At 39.6% G+C, this 15,627-nt stretch overlaps 1 protein-coding gene across 1 annotated transcript; it reads left to right on the forward strand.

Moving 5' to 3' along the window:
- Positions 1-248: 248 nt before the first annotated feature.
- Positions 249-14,197, forward strand: LOC111141270 (neuromedin U receptor 2). The gene is made up of 4 exons (XM_022493721.1): positions 249-974; positions 7,601-7,685; positions 10,589-10,714; positions 13,658-14,197. The coding sequence occupies exons 1-4, from the start codon at positions 249-251 to the stop codon at positions 13,927-13,929; spliced, it is 1,209 nt and encodes a 402-aa protein (XP_022349429.1). The 3' UTR covers positions 13,930-14,197.
- The last annotated feature ends 1,430 nt before the right edge of the window (positions 14,198-15,627 follow it).

The following is a 15,627-nucleotide window of genomic DNA, read 5'->3' on the forward strand; positions in this document are numbered from 1 at the left end:
AGACCCAGCCTTCCTCTTGCTGAGCATCTGACACACTCATTGGGCCACAGCTTGTGGAGGGGCGGGGTCTCTAGCTCTTCAAAAGGGATCCGGGGCTGAACAGCCCAACCTTACTGAAGTGCTCAAGCTCTCCCACCCTCTTTCCCCAGAGTCTGTGCTTTCCTGCCTGCTTTCTCTTTCTTTTCTGGCTCAGCCTGGGACACACGGACACACGCTGATATCAGAGGAGTCTCAGGTCTTGCATTTTAATGTCAGTGATGGAAAAACACAAGAATGATTCCTGGATCCACCAGCAGGAACGGGAAGACCCATCTGAGAAATACCTGAACAGCAGCGAGGACTATCTGGCCTTCCTCTACGGGCCTCCCCGCAGCCACTTCTTCTTCCCAGTGACTGCAGTGTATGCCCTGATTTTTATAGTGGGGGTCGTTGGCAATTTCCTGGTGTGCCTGGTGATTCTTCGGCACCAGAATATGAAGACACCCACCAACTACTACCTCTTCAGCTTGGCTGTCTCCGACCTCTTGGTCCTGCTCCTTGGGATGCCCCTGGAAGTCTACGAGATGTGGCGCAATTACCCCTTTCTGTTTGGGCTCGTGGGCTGCTACTTCAAGACGGCCCTCTTTGAGACGGTGTGCTTTGCCTCCATCCTCAGCGTCACCACCGTGAGCGTGGAGCGCTACGTGGCCATCCTCCACCCCTTCCGCGCCAAGATGAAGTGCACCCGGCGGCGGGCTCTCAGGATCCTCTGCATCGTCTGGGGCTTCTCTGTTCTCTTCTCTCTGCCTAACACCAGCATTCACGGCATCAAGGTCCACTACTTCCCCAATGGGTCCTTGGTCCCAGGCTCTGCCACCTGTGCAGTCATCAAGCCCATATGGATCTACAATTTCATCATCCAGGTCACTTCCTTCCTCTTCTACGTCCTCCCCATGATTGTCATCAGTGTCCTCTACTACCTCATGGGGCTCAAAGTGAGTATCCAAGCTCGCTGGCTTAGGATAGCATCCCTTCTCTCATTGACCCAAAGTTCAGAGGAAAAATTGAGAACTGGAAAAATTCAGAATTGGAAAGAGGTATAGAGAAAAATAGAATGAGCTTAGAGGGGAAGCAGAAGTTAAAGGACTAGCCTCAAAATTAGGCAAATCCTACCACAACTATAAACCATTTCTTTTAAGTCACCTTGCATTACTCTTCCTTTATGCCTGTGGCTTTCAAACCTAGGAGTTCCTACCAATCACCTAAAAATCTTACTCTGGGAATCAATGTGCAGATCCCTCCCCCTGGGAAATTCTGATTCAGTAGGTCTGAGGTGGAGCCTCGTTTTAAACCTTGCAAGGTGGCCACCCCTGGAGGGAACATTCCACAGCTTGTTGTCTCCAGCCCCCATACTGCCTGTATTGAAATTTTTCTCTGAACCAACTTGGTCAAAGTATAACATAAACCATCTCTTCCTGTCTTCTACTCTAAGACAGACTTACAGTTTTAAAGTCAGACTGTCCCTTATGGTTGCTTTTGACAAAGCTAAAATGCAAAAATATGGCTTGAGGGGGACCAACCTGGATTTCTCTTGACCAGGTGGAAATTGAGGGACAGGACGTGAACAGAGCACATTAGAGTAGAAGAAGATGGGAATAAATGACAGCTGAGATGAATAAAAAACTATCACTTAGTTTGCAATATACCTAATAATTAGAGGTTCCTGTACTCATGATGGTAAACTGATTTTCCCCCTTTTTTAGGATCTAAATTAGCTGAGAGAAACTACTTTTGGTGAGGTAGTAGTGCATCTATATAATTCCTCTCCTGGTATAGTCTGCATCCAGATTCATAGAGATGAAATCTAACTGTGACAACTTTATGCCCATTTAAGGAGACAGCTTGTGTAGGAAACAGTCTTGGGACAATTTAGAGTCCCAGGTCGAAAACTCACATAAAATACACTTTCGGGCAAGCCACACAATTCTCTCCTGGAGTTACTTTTCACATTTATAAAATGAAAAGTTCACATTAGATTATACCTAAGGCTCCTGATAGCGCTAACGGTCTGTGATAACTTAAAAAAAGGAATAAAATATCTGTGAGCAGGAGCAATGTGAATTATAAATGAAGGGAAAACAAAGCAAATATCACATTCACATCATCTGCTTCAAGATGGCTCTGCTACCATGTATTCTCTGACAATTAATGTACTCCCACCTCAGAAAAAGGTGAATGTCAGAAATGAGTGCCCCACAATGGTCCTTTTCCATATCTGCTGTGCCTAAGGTGAGCAGCAGAATCCAAGTAGGAAGAACAAGTTCCAAGAACCACAGATGTCTGGACAAAGGAGTAAATTTAATCAGTCAGAGAGTTTTGCCAATCTCCTCTTGGAGGGCTGGCCCCTCTACATTGAGAGACACATGCCACCCCAGACTAGCTTGCAGTGTCTTAGAATGCCCTGTGTATATCACTGGAGGAAAAGGACTTCTGCATGATTCCAAATATCAAGAGCCCTATGAGAAATCTCTACCCCAAACTGACCAATACCATTTTGTCCAACACCAAACAATCATTTATCTTGGGTTAATTTGGAAGAAGCATTTAACATTTAACTTGGAGTAGGAAAAACGCATCCCCTACCCCCAACCAATTACTTTGTGTTTCACTTTGTTTTATTGTCATGAACTTATAGCCACCTTTAATTAGGAGCTAAGGGACAGCTCAGAAAATAGCTTAGAAACTGCCTAGTTTGCTTTATGTGTATAGTGCAACAGATAAAATTCCTGTTCTCAGGAAGGATAAACTGTTACCAGAGGACACCAGGGAAGGAATTATCTGCTTAGTAAGTCACTGCTAGAAGAATTTAAAGATCTGTAGACTAAGAATCAGGAGAAATAGGTCCTAGTCTATGGCATTGGTCTCAGGGTCTTTGCACATGTTGTACCTTTTGCTATATCACTGCCTGAATTGTTCCTACTGTTGACCATCACAATCCCATTTGCTTTTCTAACTCTAACTTATCCTTTCAATCATACTTCATCCACACTTTCTTTGTGAAGCTCTGCCTGACTCTCTAGCTGCATCTGGTCCCTGTGTATGTGCTATGATTCCTGGTGATTTTCCTCACTGCATTTCTTACAACTTATAATTCTATATTTGTGGGTTCCTTAATTTGTTTTCTCCAACTAGACTGTAAGCTGAATGAATGAATTAATGAATGAATGAGTGAATGAAGTTAAATTATTTCATTCATTGCTGGACTTCAGCTTTTCAACCTTCGAAAGAGAATTAGAAACATTATTTTACAGAGCTTTTTGATCTAAGAGATTTAGAGACTAAATCTAAATTTAGAGATCTAAGAGACAAAGCAAATCTGATGATTATTAAGTTATTAGCTCCCTTGGCAAATCTAAAGTTATGATTGACTTTGACTTTGGCACTCACTGCCTTCAGAAGGCAAAAAAAAAAAAAAAAAAAAAAAGAAAGAAAGAAAGAAAGAAAGAAGGAAGAGAAAAAAAGGAAAAACAACAACAACAACAAAAAACTAAGCCTGATGAAACCTCAGGACCAAGAAGAAAGGGGTGGGGCATATATGTGCTCAAAGCTGAGCATTCAGGATATGAGTAGCCACTGAGATGCTCTCCAAGTTTAGAACATGTTAGAGATAGCAAACAGACAACCCCAGAACTTCCTTCTCTTTGAGAGGAAGTTCTTTTGGAGCTCTCATCTAGTAGTTGTAATTCTGCATGCAGCATTAACACTTGAATTGAGGAAGATGGATTATGAATTGCAGCAGAATCCAGCCATGCCAGACAGAATTGCACTCATTTTTTTTCCAAATAAACAGATTTCATTCAGATTGTAGAAATATTTACACAACAGCTAGGATTATATTTTGGTATTCTGAAGCTTAGTCTCCACACACCACATAACTGAACATCTGCTAGAATGATTATAATCATATGAACAACTGATTAGCATAATATATCAACCTGAGTCAGCCCCATTGACCTCGCCCCTCACCTTTTATCTTACACAGCTAAGGAGCGTGGGATAGGAAGGCCTCTGAGCTTCCTAAACAGTAACCACAATTTTTCACTCTTTTTGTATCTTCACTTTTTTAAAAAGAGATTTTATTTACTTATTTGACAGAGAGAGAGATCACAAGTAGGCAGAGAGAGAGGGGGAAGTAGTCTCCCCACTCAGCAGAGAGCCAATTCGGGGCTCGATCCCAGAACCCTGAGATCATGACCTGAGCTGAAGGCAGAGCTTAGCCCACTGAGCCACCCAAGTGCCCCTGTATCTTCACTTTTAAAGCTTTTTTATTTATTTATTTATTTATTTGACAGACAGAGATCACAAGTAGGCAGAGAGGCATGCGGGGGGTGGGGTGGGGAGAAGCAGGCTTCCCGCTGAGCAGAGGGCCCAACTCGGGGCTCATCCCAGGACCCTGGATCATGACCTGAGTCAAAGGCAGAGGCTTTAACCCACTGAGCCACCCAGGCGCCCCATATCTTCACTTTTAAAATGAAAGTTCAGAAGTGGGTAGAATACTTAGTGGTTGAATATCTATTTTGCTAAACATCTGAAGGGAAATAAAAGTGTCCAAACTTAAAGCAGTATTAAATGTTGGTTAGACCAATTGTTTGGATTCTATTCTACTACATTGCCTCCTTCAGATTCTGTTGAAATAATGTATATGATGCATAAATACTCAGTTTTTCACTCTTTCCCTCTGGCTAGTTGTATCACTAAAACCTACAGAAGCTGAAAGGTAAGCAATGATTAACACATTTATAATTTTCTTTTCATTGCAAACTACACTGTACAGAAAGCCTGTTCATGAAAGAACTGTATGAACTGTTCACTTTATGCTTGATTTAAGGGAATTGTTTCTTGAAGTAGAGAAATTACCAAAGAAAACTGTTAAACCCACCCACAGAAGGGACTAAGAGATCCCAGTAGTTTCTCATTGTTCTTAATTTTGGACTGAAATCAAATACTGGGAGAAGTATCTTACAACAATGACAAATTTTTAAAAATGGTATGAAACAACTGGAACCTTCAGTAGATTTAATTGACGATGAGTTAGTAAGATTTGCACTTTGATTTACTACTCTTACCTTAACAACAAGGCAGGGATTTTTGGTTTTGTCTTTGTTTTGTTTGTTTGTCTCTGCTCCTGGCTGCTTCTTTGTCTCAAACAAGTGCTGCTTATAGGTGAGCAGTGCCATGAGGAGAATTTCTGTAAGGGACTCAGTAATCCATGACTGGACACACAGACATAAATAAATAACCCTGTTTCATCAAAATTCAGTTTTTATGATGTCTTTCAAGTAAGAGGACAAAAATCAGAATAACAACAGTAATATATAACTTACCGAGTATCACGTGCCAGACACTGAGATGCGTGCTCTACCCATATTATTTTGTTTCACCATTAAGTTTATAACCTCTTATCTTCAGTTTCCTCCCATCTATTCCTAATAACTGCACAGTATTTTCCCTTCTTACTTTCCAAGTTCTAGGTGACTTCTGAAGGGTCAAATCTCACAGGAAATTCAATCCCTCACTTTGTGAAGATACAGGTGTGTGTTGAGAGCATCAATATATTCAGAGACAGATGGTCAGCTTTGTTAATCATCCAGGTGGATGCTTTAGGACCACATGAGTCCTGAAGCAGGTAGGACCATGAGCTACCTGATTTTTAGGAGCTTTTGTGTTTGTTAGAGACAGGATATTCCTTTGTTGAGTTTTGGAGGCAACTTTTAATGACCCTCCGGTCCACGTCTTATTTGATTTTAAATACCTTCTCTAAAGCATCCTGTAAAAATGCCATCCAGCCCAGGAAGCTCACTGATTAGAGAAGTTTGTTCTACTGTTGCACATAACCACACCAATCTCTCTCTCTCTCTCTCTTTTTTTTTTAATCTTGCAATAAACTGATCCTAATCTACCCAAGATTATATAGAGTAAGTTGAACTTTCCTTCCACCTAATGCCCTTGATCAGTGTTTCAGAACTTTCTACAGTGTTAAGGAAGGAACCCCAACTCAATCTGGCAACATATGATAGGAAGTATACACCTGAAAAGTTAAGAGGTAGAGCTGGCTTTTGATGAAGATTAATTCCATAAAACACACAATGTTCTCAAAGACCTAGCTTTATTTCTGTTTCTTTGCTCTTCTTTCTATACTGTTGATTTCAACCTCAAGATCGTCACAGTAGGCCATTGGTGGCTCCAAGCACTTCCCTCATGGTGGGGAAAAAATAGCTCTTGTATTCCAGAACTCACATGCAGAAAACAAGAAGGCTCCCAATGAAAGAGAATTAAAAGTTCCATTCCTAGAAGTACAAGCAAGCATCTGAAATCTCTTTGATTCCAATTATGCAGTCACTGTGATTGAAGGTTAGTAGTTACATTATTCAAGGACTGAACCTGGAGCTGGAGATGGGATCATTTCCATCTAAATTAACGACTAACAGTGCAGAAGGACTAAATTCTCTAAAGGAAAATCAGGGTACCACTAATAGGAGAAGAAGAGAATAAATGTTAGAGAATCAGTCACAACTATATACTATACTACCTTCTAGATACTTGATAGTAGTTTATCATGAGTCCTTAAAGCTTCCTTTCTCTGATCGTATATCTCCCCAAACTAAAAATATGTGAATTAAAGAGAAGAAAATTCTACAGCTAAGTGAATGATGCAGATCTTCAGTGCTATGGGAGTTCAGAGGAATGAGAGGAAAATGGGCTCCAGTGACCACCAGAGTCTTCTAGAGTAGATGGGACTTGAACAGGGTAGGGAAAATTGCATGCACAGGTAGTGTTAATATTTGAAATTTTAGAAACTTCTCCAAGGATCACCACATCTTACAACAGGATGAGTATTCTTTAACATCTAAACTCAGAAACATATGCACTCTTACCAGTAATATTAGTAACACAGATATTCCCAAATTGTGCTCTTCAAGATGTACTAGGTATTCCACTGAAAAGGACTGGGTCAGAGGGAATATTGTTGAGGCAAAGAAGCACTGTCTCCCTTGAAGCTGGGAGGGTGAGGAGATATGGGGTGTGGAAGGTGGGGATGGGGGAAGGGTTATACACAAACCTCCATGAAGATGTTCATAGTGTCCATCAAGCACATTAAAGGATCTGAGAGGACCCACAATAAAAACTATAAACTTTATGAAACAGAAATAATATCCATTTTTGTTTTCTACTGTCTACCTACTCTATAGCAGAGGATTCCATTCTAATAATCATTGAATGATGAATGAATGAATGAAAGAAAAAGACTACCTAACATTTTCAACTTTAGATGTCATACTTTTTATGGAATACCTATTAATATGCTACATAACTAGGGTTTTATAGAATAGCATGTGATACATGGTAGCTTTGTAATGTAGCCCCAACCACCGGTCCAGTTGAGTTAGATGACTTGAATCCAACTTCACCTCCAACTTAGTAAACGTTTGACAAATTCTTACAGTTCTTTAAGTCCCAGATTTTTGTCTGCAAAGTCAATGTTAGAGTTAACACTTCCAGGATCTGGTCAGAAGGAAACAATATTTCCTTCCCTCGGTATCTTTCTCCACTTCCCTTGCAGCTAAAGAAAGACCACCTCCTTGGGGCAGATGAAGTGGCTGCAAATATTCAAAGACCTTCCAGAAAATCTGTCACCAAAATGCTGTGTAAGTCTTCCACTTTTTTCGGGGCTTGGTTGGTTGGTTTGTGAAAGCAAAGGACATGGATTTTGTACTGAGAAAGTGTGGATGGGATCAGAATCAAAATACTCCTGAACCACAACATCGAAACCTTGGTTTTCTCAAGCTCCTAGGACCTGTCTGTCTTATTTCTATTTTAGTTTTTAACCCTCAAACAATACACAAAATTGCATCACTGGAATACACTCTGTGGGGTATTCAGTAAATCTCAATCTGTAAATCTTGCTCTCTGTGATTGTGAGCATTTCTTTTCCTCTCTAAAATGAGCAGGTGGGGGGTGGGCCTAGGTGGCTCAGTCAGTTTAGGGTCAGACACTTGGTTTTTGCTCTGGTCCTAAGACTGAGCCCTAGTCGGCTCTGTGCTCAGAAAGGATTCTCTCTCTCTCTCTCTTTCTCTCTCTCTCTCTCTGCCCCTCTGCCCCTCCCCTGCCTCTCTCTCCAAAATAAATAAATAAACCTTAAAAATAAAATAAAATGAGTAGGTGACTTTTAACCTATTTTGAGTTATGAGTTTTTTTAAAAAAAAAAACTATGATGAAAGCTGTGAACTCTACACTTAGAAAATGTGCAAATACACATGCACAAAACATTTTGCATCCATTTCAGGGGATCCTGTGCCTCCTGACACCCATCCTTGGACTCCCTGGGATCCCTTAATTCCACATTTAAGAACATCTGGCCAAGAGTAACTCTAAGCCATCAGCCTGCCTATAACATTGTATCATTTTATACAGTACAGTATACTCTTTCACATAGAGAAGATGTTTTAAAACCCAGGAACTGATCAACAGTCTCCCAAAAGAATGTTATAAATATATGATCCTACACTAGGGTATGAGAGATATTGATGAAAAAGGAGATTTATAATAAATTTCCCAAGTCAAAACCTAAGGTTTGGAAGAAACAAATCCTTCAGGCTAATATTCATATGAAGCACTCACTATAACTATGTGGAGTTTATGAACCAAAAAACTGTGAAGTCACTAAAGTTTATCTAATAGTCATCTTCCTGGAAATTGTTTAGCCCCTATTGGCATTTTAATTTCCCTATTGAGAAATCGCGAGTCTTCATTATCTCTCCCTCCCCTTTTTCCTTGATCAAAATCTGCTTTCACAAAAAGGCTTGAAGTGCACTCACATTCAAGTCACAGTGATAAAATATACAGTAAAGATTTTATTTGTCTTTGATGAGTAGAGTGTTCAATTTTAACAGTAACTACATTTTTTTTTAAAATTTATGTATTTATTCGAGAGAGAGAAAGAGAGCATGGTTGGGGGGAGGATGGAGGAGAGAGAAATAATCCAGAACAGACCCTGCTGAGCGATGAGGGGCTCAACCTCCTGACCCCAAGATCACGATATCACAACCTGAGCTGAAATCAAGAGCTGGACACTTAACTTGCTGACCCCACCGAGGGCCAACACTAATTAAATTTTTAACTAAAGGGAATAGCAGGCAGTATACTATTATTCCCTTAGGTAAAAATTTAATTAGTGTTTTTAGTTAAAGCAGATTAGGGACTTTTCCCTGGGGGGTAAATTCAGAAGATCTTTCAGATATTCTTGGAACTACACCACACAGACAGATCACTTACTCTGAATATGTTACTGCCAACAGGAAATATATGTACCATTTACTATGGAAACTTCAATTGTACTCACAAATTCAGAGAATTGTAAAATAAACACCCATGTATGTACCCATCACCCAGCTTCAATCATTATCAACTCATAGCTAATCTTGTTTCATCTATATTCCTATCTCTCCCTTAGCACCTACAAAATTGTTCTGAGGCAAATTCGAAGCATCATGTCTTGGGAAATAAAAGTATTTTATAACTTCAGAAGAGAAAAAAAAATATTTATATTGATGAAGACTGAATGCCCCAAAGAGAAACTATGGTAGCCCTAATACCTGCCTTGGGAGCTGAAAAAAAAAAAAAAAAAAAAAAAAAACTAGGAAATAGTATATTTCTGTGCATCTATAATTATTTCAAAAGAAAAAAGAAGAAATTAGAAGGAAATCTGTACTCTAAAAAGTTATACTATAATAGACTTATCCCCATCCCAATGAAAAGATGCTTGTAAAGCAATATTATGTTCATGATTCTTCCCTTTCTTTCTGTCCCTCCCACCCCTTACAGAATGACTGAATTCACAGAAGTTTCTAATTATTTCCAGAGGAACAAGATAAAACCATACAACATTTTACCACATCCTACATTAATAGTTTGTTGTTAATTTATGACTTTAAAAAACACCAGTTGCTTGAACCCAATCACTATATTTCTATCACCAGTTTACATGGTTCCAACAATCTTCTTGTAACATATTTTCCACAATATAATGTTTTCAGAACTTTGAATAAAGGCAATACTATTTTAAGTGTTCCAAATTAAACTTAAATTATACAAGAAATCTTGTACAATCATATGGAAAACTGATCCTAAATCCTATATGATTCATTCTCACGTGCAAATATTCTATGTAAAGGCTCCTTAAGATCTAGATGGTCAATTATAATGACAGCTTAAGAAAGATGGCAGGGGGACACCTGGGTGGCTTAGTGGGTTAAAGCCTCTGCCTTCAGCTCAGGTCATGATCTCAGGGTCCTGGGATGGAGCCCCGCATCAGACTCTCTGCTCGGCAGGGACCCTGCCTCCCCCTATCTCTCTGCCTGCCTCTCTGCCTACTTGTGATCTCTGTCAAATAAATAAAATCTTAAAAAAAAAAAGATTTATGAAAAAAAAAAAGAAAGAAAGAAAGATGGGGGGAGGAATGTTAGAAGGAATGGATGGACTCAGAGTGGGCATTGCATACCTATCCTTGCTTTGACTGTCTTATGCTCTCTCATTCATCATCCTTTTCCAGTTGTCTTGGTCTTAGTGTTTGCTCTCTGTTGGGCCCCATTCCACATTGACCGGCTCTTCTTCAGCTTTGTGGAGGAGTGGACTGAATCCCTGGCTGCTGCGTTCAATCTCATCCATGTGGTATCAGGTAACATTTTGGCTGGCTTGCTTACATCAGAAATGTTCCCATAACTGCAGCTGTTTCATCTTGCTTAGAGCAATTGGTTCCACTGCATATATTGTGATTATGGGGACCCACCATACAACAAAGAACACACTTGATTTTTATTTCATTCACATATTGATGAGGTATGTTATAAATCCAAAAGAAATATACCAGATCAGTATTTTAGATGCTACTTTATTGAAGACCTCAACTTTAAGCATGATGATTATAGCAGGGAAGTGGTCTAAGAGGTGATTCCTTTGTTTTGCTTCCAATGACCACATAATTGAAATGATTCTTATTAGTTAAACATCCATGTTTAATCCCTGAAATCTCATATTATCTTCAGCAAGTGTTAGATCCTCATGGAAACCAACCAAATGTTATTTACGAGGCATCAAGGTCTGCTTTTAGGCCACTGTAATGCTGCTTGGGAGCCATACCATGGAATTTGGTGGAAAGAGTGTTAGAAAGGTCATTAAGTCAGAGGACCTGGATTTACATTTCATTCCCATCAGAGTGATCTGAAGAATGAGGCCTCCTTCATGTCAAAGTTACCTCAACTATAAAATGGCAATAATGCCTGCTCTGTACAATCCATGGGCTGATGATGTAAGAAGTGAATGACATAATAGCTTTTTAAGCTGCATGATACTACATTATCTTTCTATAATTATCACAACAAGTAGATGTTATCATCACCATTTTACAGCTGAAAGTTCCAAAAAAAGAACTGCTTTGCCCAAAGTCACTTGGCTGGCAAACGGTAAAAACAGCATTCCAACCCAAGTCATCCAACTTCAAGTTCAGGGTTCTATACTCCAAAGTGGAGAAGAGAATGGTCACCCACGTCCTTCTTTCTCAGTTAGTGTGACTGTTAGGCAGACCACCTCGCTCCTCTACCTCGATGAGTCACTGGCTGGTTCTGTGGGCTCTTTAGATTACCAAAGACATCACCAGAGAGGAGAGAGAAGAGCAACTTGTGCGTGGGACACTCCATGTGTGCATAAAGCAAAGACCACAGTGTTCATAGGAGTATTGAATGCCATGTACATTATCTGTTTTCAATCACCGTCTCTTTTGTACTCAGCAGGCCTTGTGAACTGAACTGTTTATACCTGGACATTAGTACTTTCCTCCATGTTAAATTTAATTGTGAATTCTGGATGAAATCTCAAAAATATTTATAGCTCTTAGCTTATCTTTGTGGTTAAGCTGAGAAAAATGGAAGTGACAAAATAAATTGGAAAACTCCACGAGATCACATGAAACTTAACTAGTTGACTCTCCATCTCCAGATGCATGAAGACAACCATTTTAAGATTTCCAAATTATAGCATTTACATTAACATTTTCCTGTTAAAATGTCATCTCTCTCTTCCACATATTGCCAACCAGATGAAGTCTAAACCTCTTAAATGCTACTAAAAAAATGCCTACAACTTGCCTTTTAATCAAGTTATGTATTTCCATTCATAAACCACACATTTGTCAATCTAGTTAATTAGAGAATTCTTCACATTTTGCATTATTCCTGCATAATGTAACCATTCCTGCCTCTGCACATTTGCACAGGCTATGCCTTCTACCACAGAACTCTCTCCTCTCTTTCCCAATTATCTACTGCCTGCTTCAGGGGCTGGTTAGTATTCAGTCAGTAGCCACTATTAAATCCTTCATGACCATCATAGTCCTTGTGCTTATGCTATCATGTGAATTTCCACAGGATGACTGTTAGTATCATATATTTTGCTCTTAACAGATAGAGTTTGGTATTGTTCTTTTGTCAGCAGCTAAAGTTAGGCATAGATTTTGCCTCTATAATACTGTTCTAAGTCCTGGGAGAACAAAGTTTAAATCTACTACCTACTAACATGCCTCAAAGTTTCTGGAACAAAATAAGAATTTATTGAATGAATTAACAGTCCACAGCAATACTCTTCTTCTATATTCCTCCCTGTCCAGTTCTGTGCATAGGGCATATGGCACTCTGTAGGTCCTGAACTACATAAATGGGGACAACCATGACTATGTTGATGATAGTGCCTATTGCTTATTTTATATTCTTAGCCATTCTCAGTCCGTCTGTGGATGGCATCTCTACTTTACCTTCACAGTAATTCAGGGAGGTGGGTTAGGATGGTATTCCCATTCCCATTTCATGGAGAAAAGAACTGTAGTCTTCTAAGGTCACAGAACAAGCAAGAACCAAGATCAGAAACACAGTCCTCTACTTCTCAAACTTAGGCCCATCTTGGGCCTTGGGGGAAAAAATAGGATACAGCAAAAAGAGAAGTGTGTATACCAAGGAGGAAAATGGCAGTGTACAAAGCATTTGGTTGAGAAAACAAATGGCAATATAGAATTATTTAATAGTAAAGTTGGAAGATGGGAAGAGTCATCAAGGGGAAAGGCTAGGTAGGAAAGGGGCATTGGGGCATATTTTTTTGAAGAGACAGTTAGCATTATAAGAAATATCAGCAGGGACTGTGCCTTAACTGATTTACCATTCCTCTCTTACTTGCAGTTTCAAATTATAGATTTAAGCAAAGCTCCAATGAGATAAAAAACGTCTCTCTTTCCTCTGATACTTAAGCATCTCTCGTTAATACTTTGAGAACATGTTCTTTAATTAACAAGTGGGGATCAAAGGAAATTGCCAAGCATCTCAGAGAGATCTCATGCCAGCCTAAATTTTTCCAAGACTCTTTAATCTTTCTGTGTTTGATTCCTAAATACACAGGTGGTAGATCCATTCAGAGCATTTTGTATTCTCAATTAGAGTCTTGTATATATTATTACTTCCCAAAGAGAATTACTTCACAGGGATTCAAAGCTTTTGTTAAATATTTATGCTTTGCTCTATCATGCTTCTCACTCAGTTTCTCCTCAGTGTGTCTCTTTTTTTAATCTCCTGTGTTCCAGGTGTCTTCTTCTACCTGAGCTCAGCCGTCAACCCCATTATCTATAACGTACTCTCTCGCCGTTTCCGGGCAGCATTCTGGAACGTGATCTCTCCTTGCAAACAGGGGCACTCCCAGCACCACGTACAGGGGCCACCTGCCCAGCGGAACATCTTCCTGACAGAATGTCCCCTTGTGGACCTGACTGAAGATGCAGGTCCCCAGTTCCCTTGTCAGTTGTCAATCAGCAGCTCTCACCTCCCTACAACCCTCTGTACTGGACAGGTACCATAAAAGGAATGCTCAAAGAGTTGACATTCCTCTATGCTGCCTTACCATAGGGAAGGACATCTGTAATTTATGGCTCCTGTTGTGATAATAGGGAGGTTAAATGAGTCTTAAAATTTACATACCCATTTCTAATTTGGGTGGGTTCTCTTTTTTAGACAAACTTCTACTAAAACTGGATCTAAAACCTAGAACCTCCTGATTTTTAGTGACATTTCCATTATCCCAACTGACTCATGCCCCTTCACTAGTTCATGGAAAGAAAAAAATATATTATGACCAGTAAAGTGTGATACCTATACTTTGAGTAATTTTTACTTTGGGAAATAATTTATCCTGACTCATCCGCACTTGGAGTTAAGCTGTTAAACTCTCACAACCGATGGCCCCTGTGGGACATAAAAGGGAGACCTGTAGATGCTATGCTATTTTACATATTTGAGGGATCCATGTCAATGTTCTTCCACAGCAAAGTATTTATCCTACTGCCTCACATTTTGTCATTATAATGTAATTCATCAGTATTTTGAAGCCTGTTACTTGAAGAGTCCTGGTAATATGGGGATGCCTCTTAGAACTATTATTCCCTCCTTCCTGATCCTCAAGTCATTCTCAGTCATTCCACACCAGGAATGAGATCGGATCCAAGTTCTACTTAGAGAAGAAAGGGAAGAGGGAGAAGGCCATGGTGGAGGGTCAAAAGAGGCATAAAATGATCCAAACACAAACTTAGCTGTTTTCATAATTTGCTTTAGACATGGATTTCTAAAGTCTTACTCCATAAGCAGATAGAGGTATGGTCTACAATCTTGGGAAAAAACCCAGGTCAGATAGTAACTACTGGTTTCAAACCCATGATTTTACTTACAAAATCTTTCATTAACTATATAATAGTCTTCACACATATGAGAAAAATCAACTTTCCAGACTCATCTCCTATTATATCAGCACATGTAATGTATATTCTATTTAAAATGGATTACTTGCTCTTCTAATGCAAATACAACCCAGTTGTCCCAGCTGCACATATTTGCTTAGAAAATGCCCTCTTCATCTCCAGGCTCCAGGCTCTGTTGCTCTCCCACCCATCCTTCAATGTCCATCTCAGTGTGGTGCCGCCATAAAACCATGCTTGGTTTATTCAAATAGATGTGGTATCTGACCTCGCTGTCAGTCTCTCTCTTAAGCTTTTTCCTCACTCTGCTTTGTAGTTCAGGAATTTATATTCTTGTTTTGTCAGAATGTAAATTTGTCAAAGGCATGAAATATCTTGTGTTCATTTTTGCTGTTGCTGGAATCCTGGCAATATATCTGTCACGATGGTAGATGTTCAATAAATATGTGGTAAGTGAGTTGACTTCACATTCCAATGTACTGAGCCAAAGAACAGCTCCAGGTGGAACCATGTCAAGAGCCAAAAGACTAAGATTCTCTTTCTGAGGGGGATATCTGACCTTCAGTTGGCCGTTTAGCTGGTTGTGATTATAATAGCATGTCTGCAGTGCCTGTGGTACAAGAGGTTCTTCTCAGTCCCAGAATCTTATTGATGCTGAAACATTCAAGTTCCAGCTTTTAATCTCTGAATTTTTCCTAAATTGAATGAACCATCCTACTGATAAATGGGGGTTTTGGTCCCTGACATCATTATTTTCTAACTAAACAATCATCCTCAAAGTGATATTCTCTCTCTCTCTATATATATAT

This window comes from Enhydra lutris, unplaced genomic scaffold, assembly GCF_002288905.1.
Source record: "Enhydra lutris kenyoni isolate GAN:26980312 unplaced genomic scaffold, ASM228890v2 scaffoldscaffold5, whole genome shotgun sequence".
Classification (NCBI taxonomy): domain Eukaryota; kingdom Metazoa; phylum Chordata; class Mammalia; order Carnivora; family Mustelidae; genus Enhydra; species Enhydra lutris.

Bases quoted from the DNA above. Each gene is read 5' to 3' on its own strand.
- LOC111141270 (XM_022493721.1), top strand. From the start codon at position 249: ATGTCAGTGATGGAAAAACACAAGAATGATTCCTGGATCCACCAGCAG. The intron at 975-7,600 runs GTGAGTATCCAA...CTTCCCTTGCAG, and splicing joins ACTACCTCATGGGGCTCAAA to CTAAAGAAAGACCACCTCCT. The intron at 7,686-10,588 runs GTAAGTCTTCCA...ATCCTTTTCCAG, and splicing joins ATCTGTCACCAAAATGCTGT to TTGTCTTGGTCTTAGTGTTT.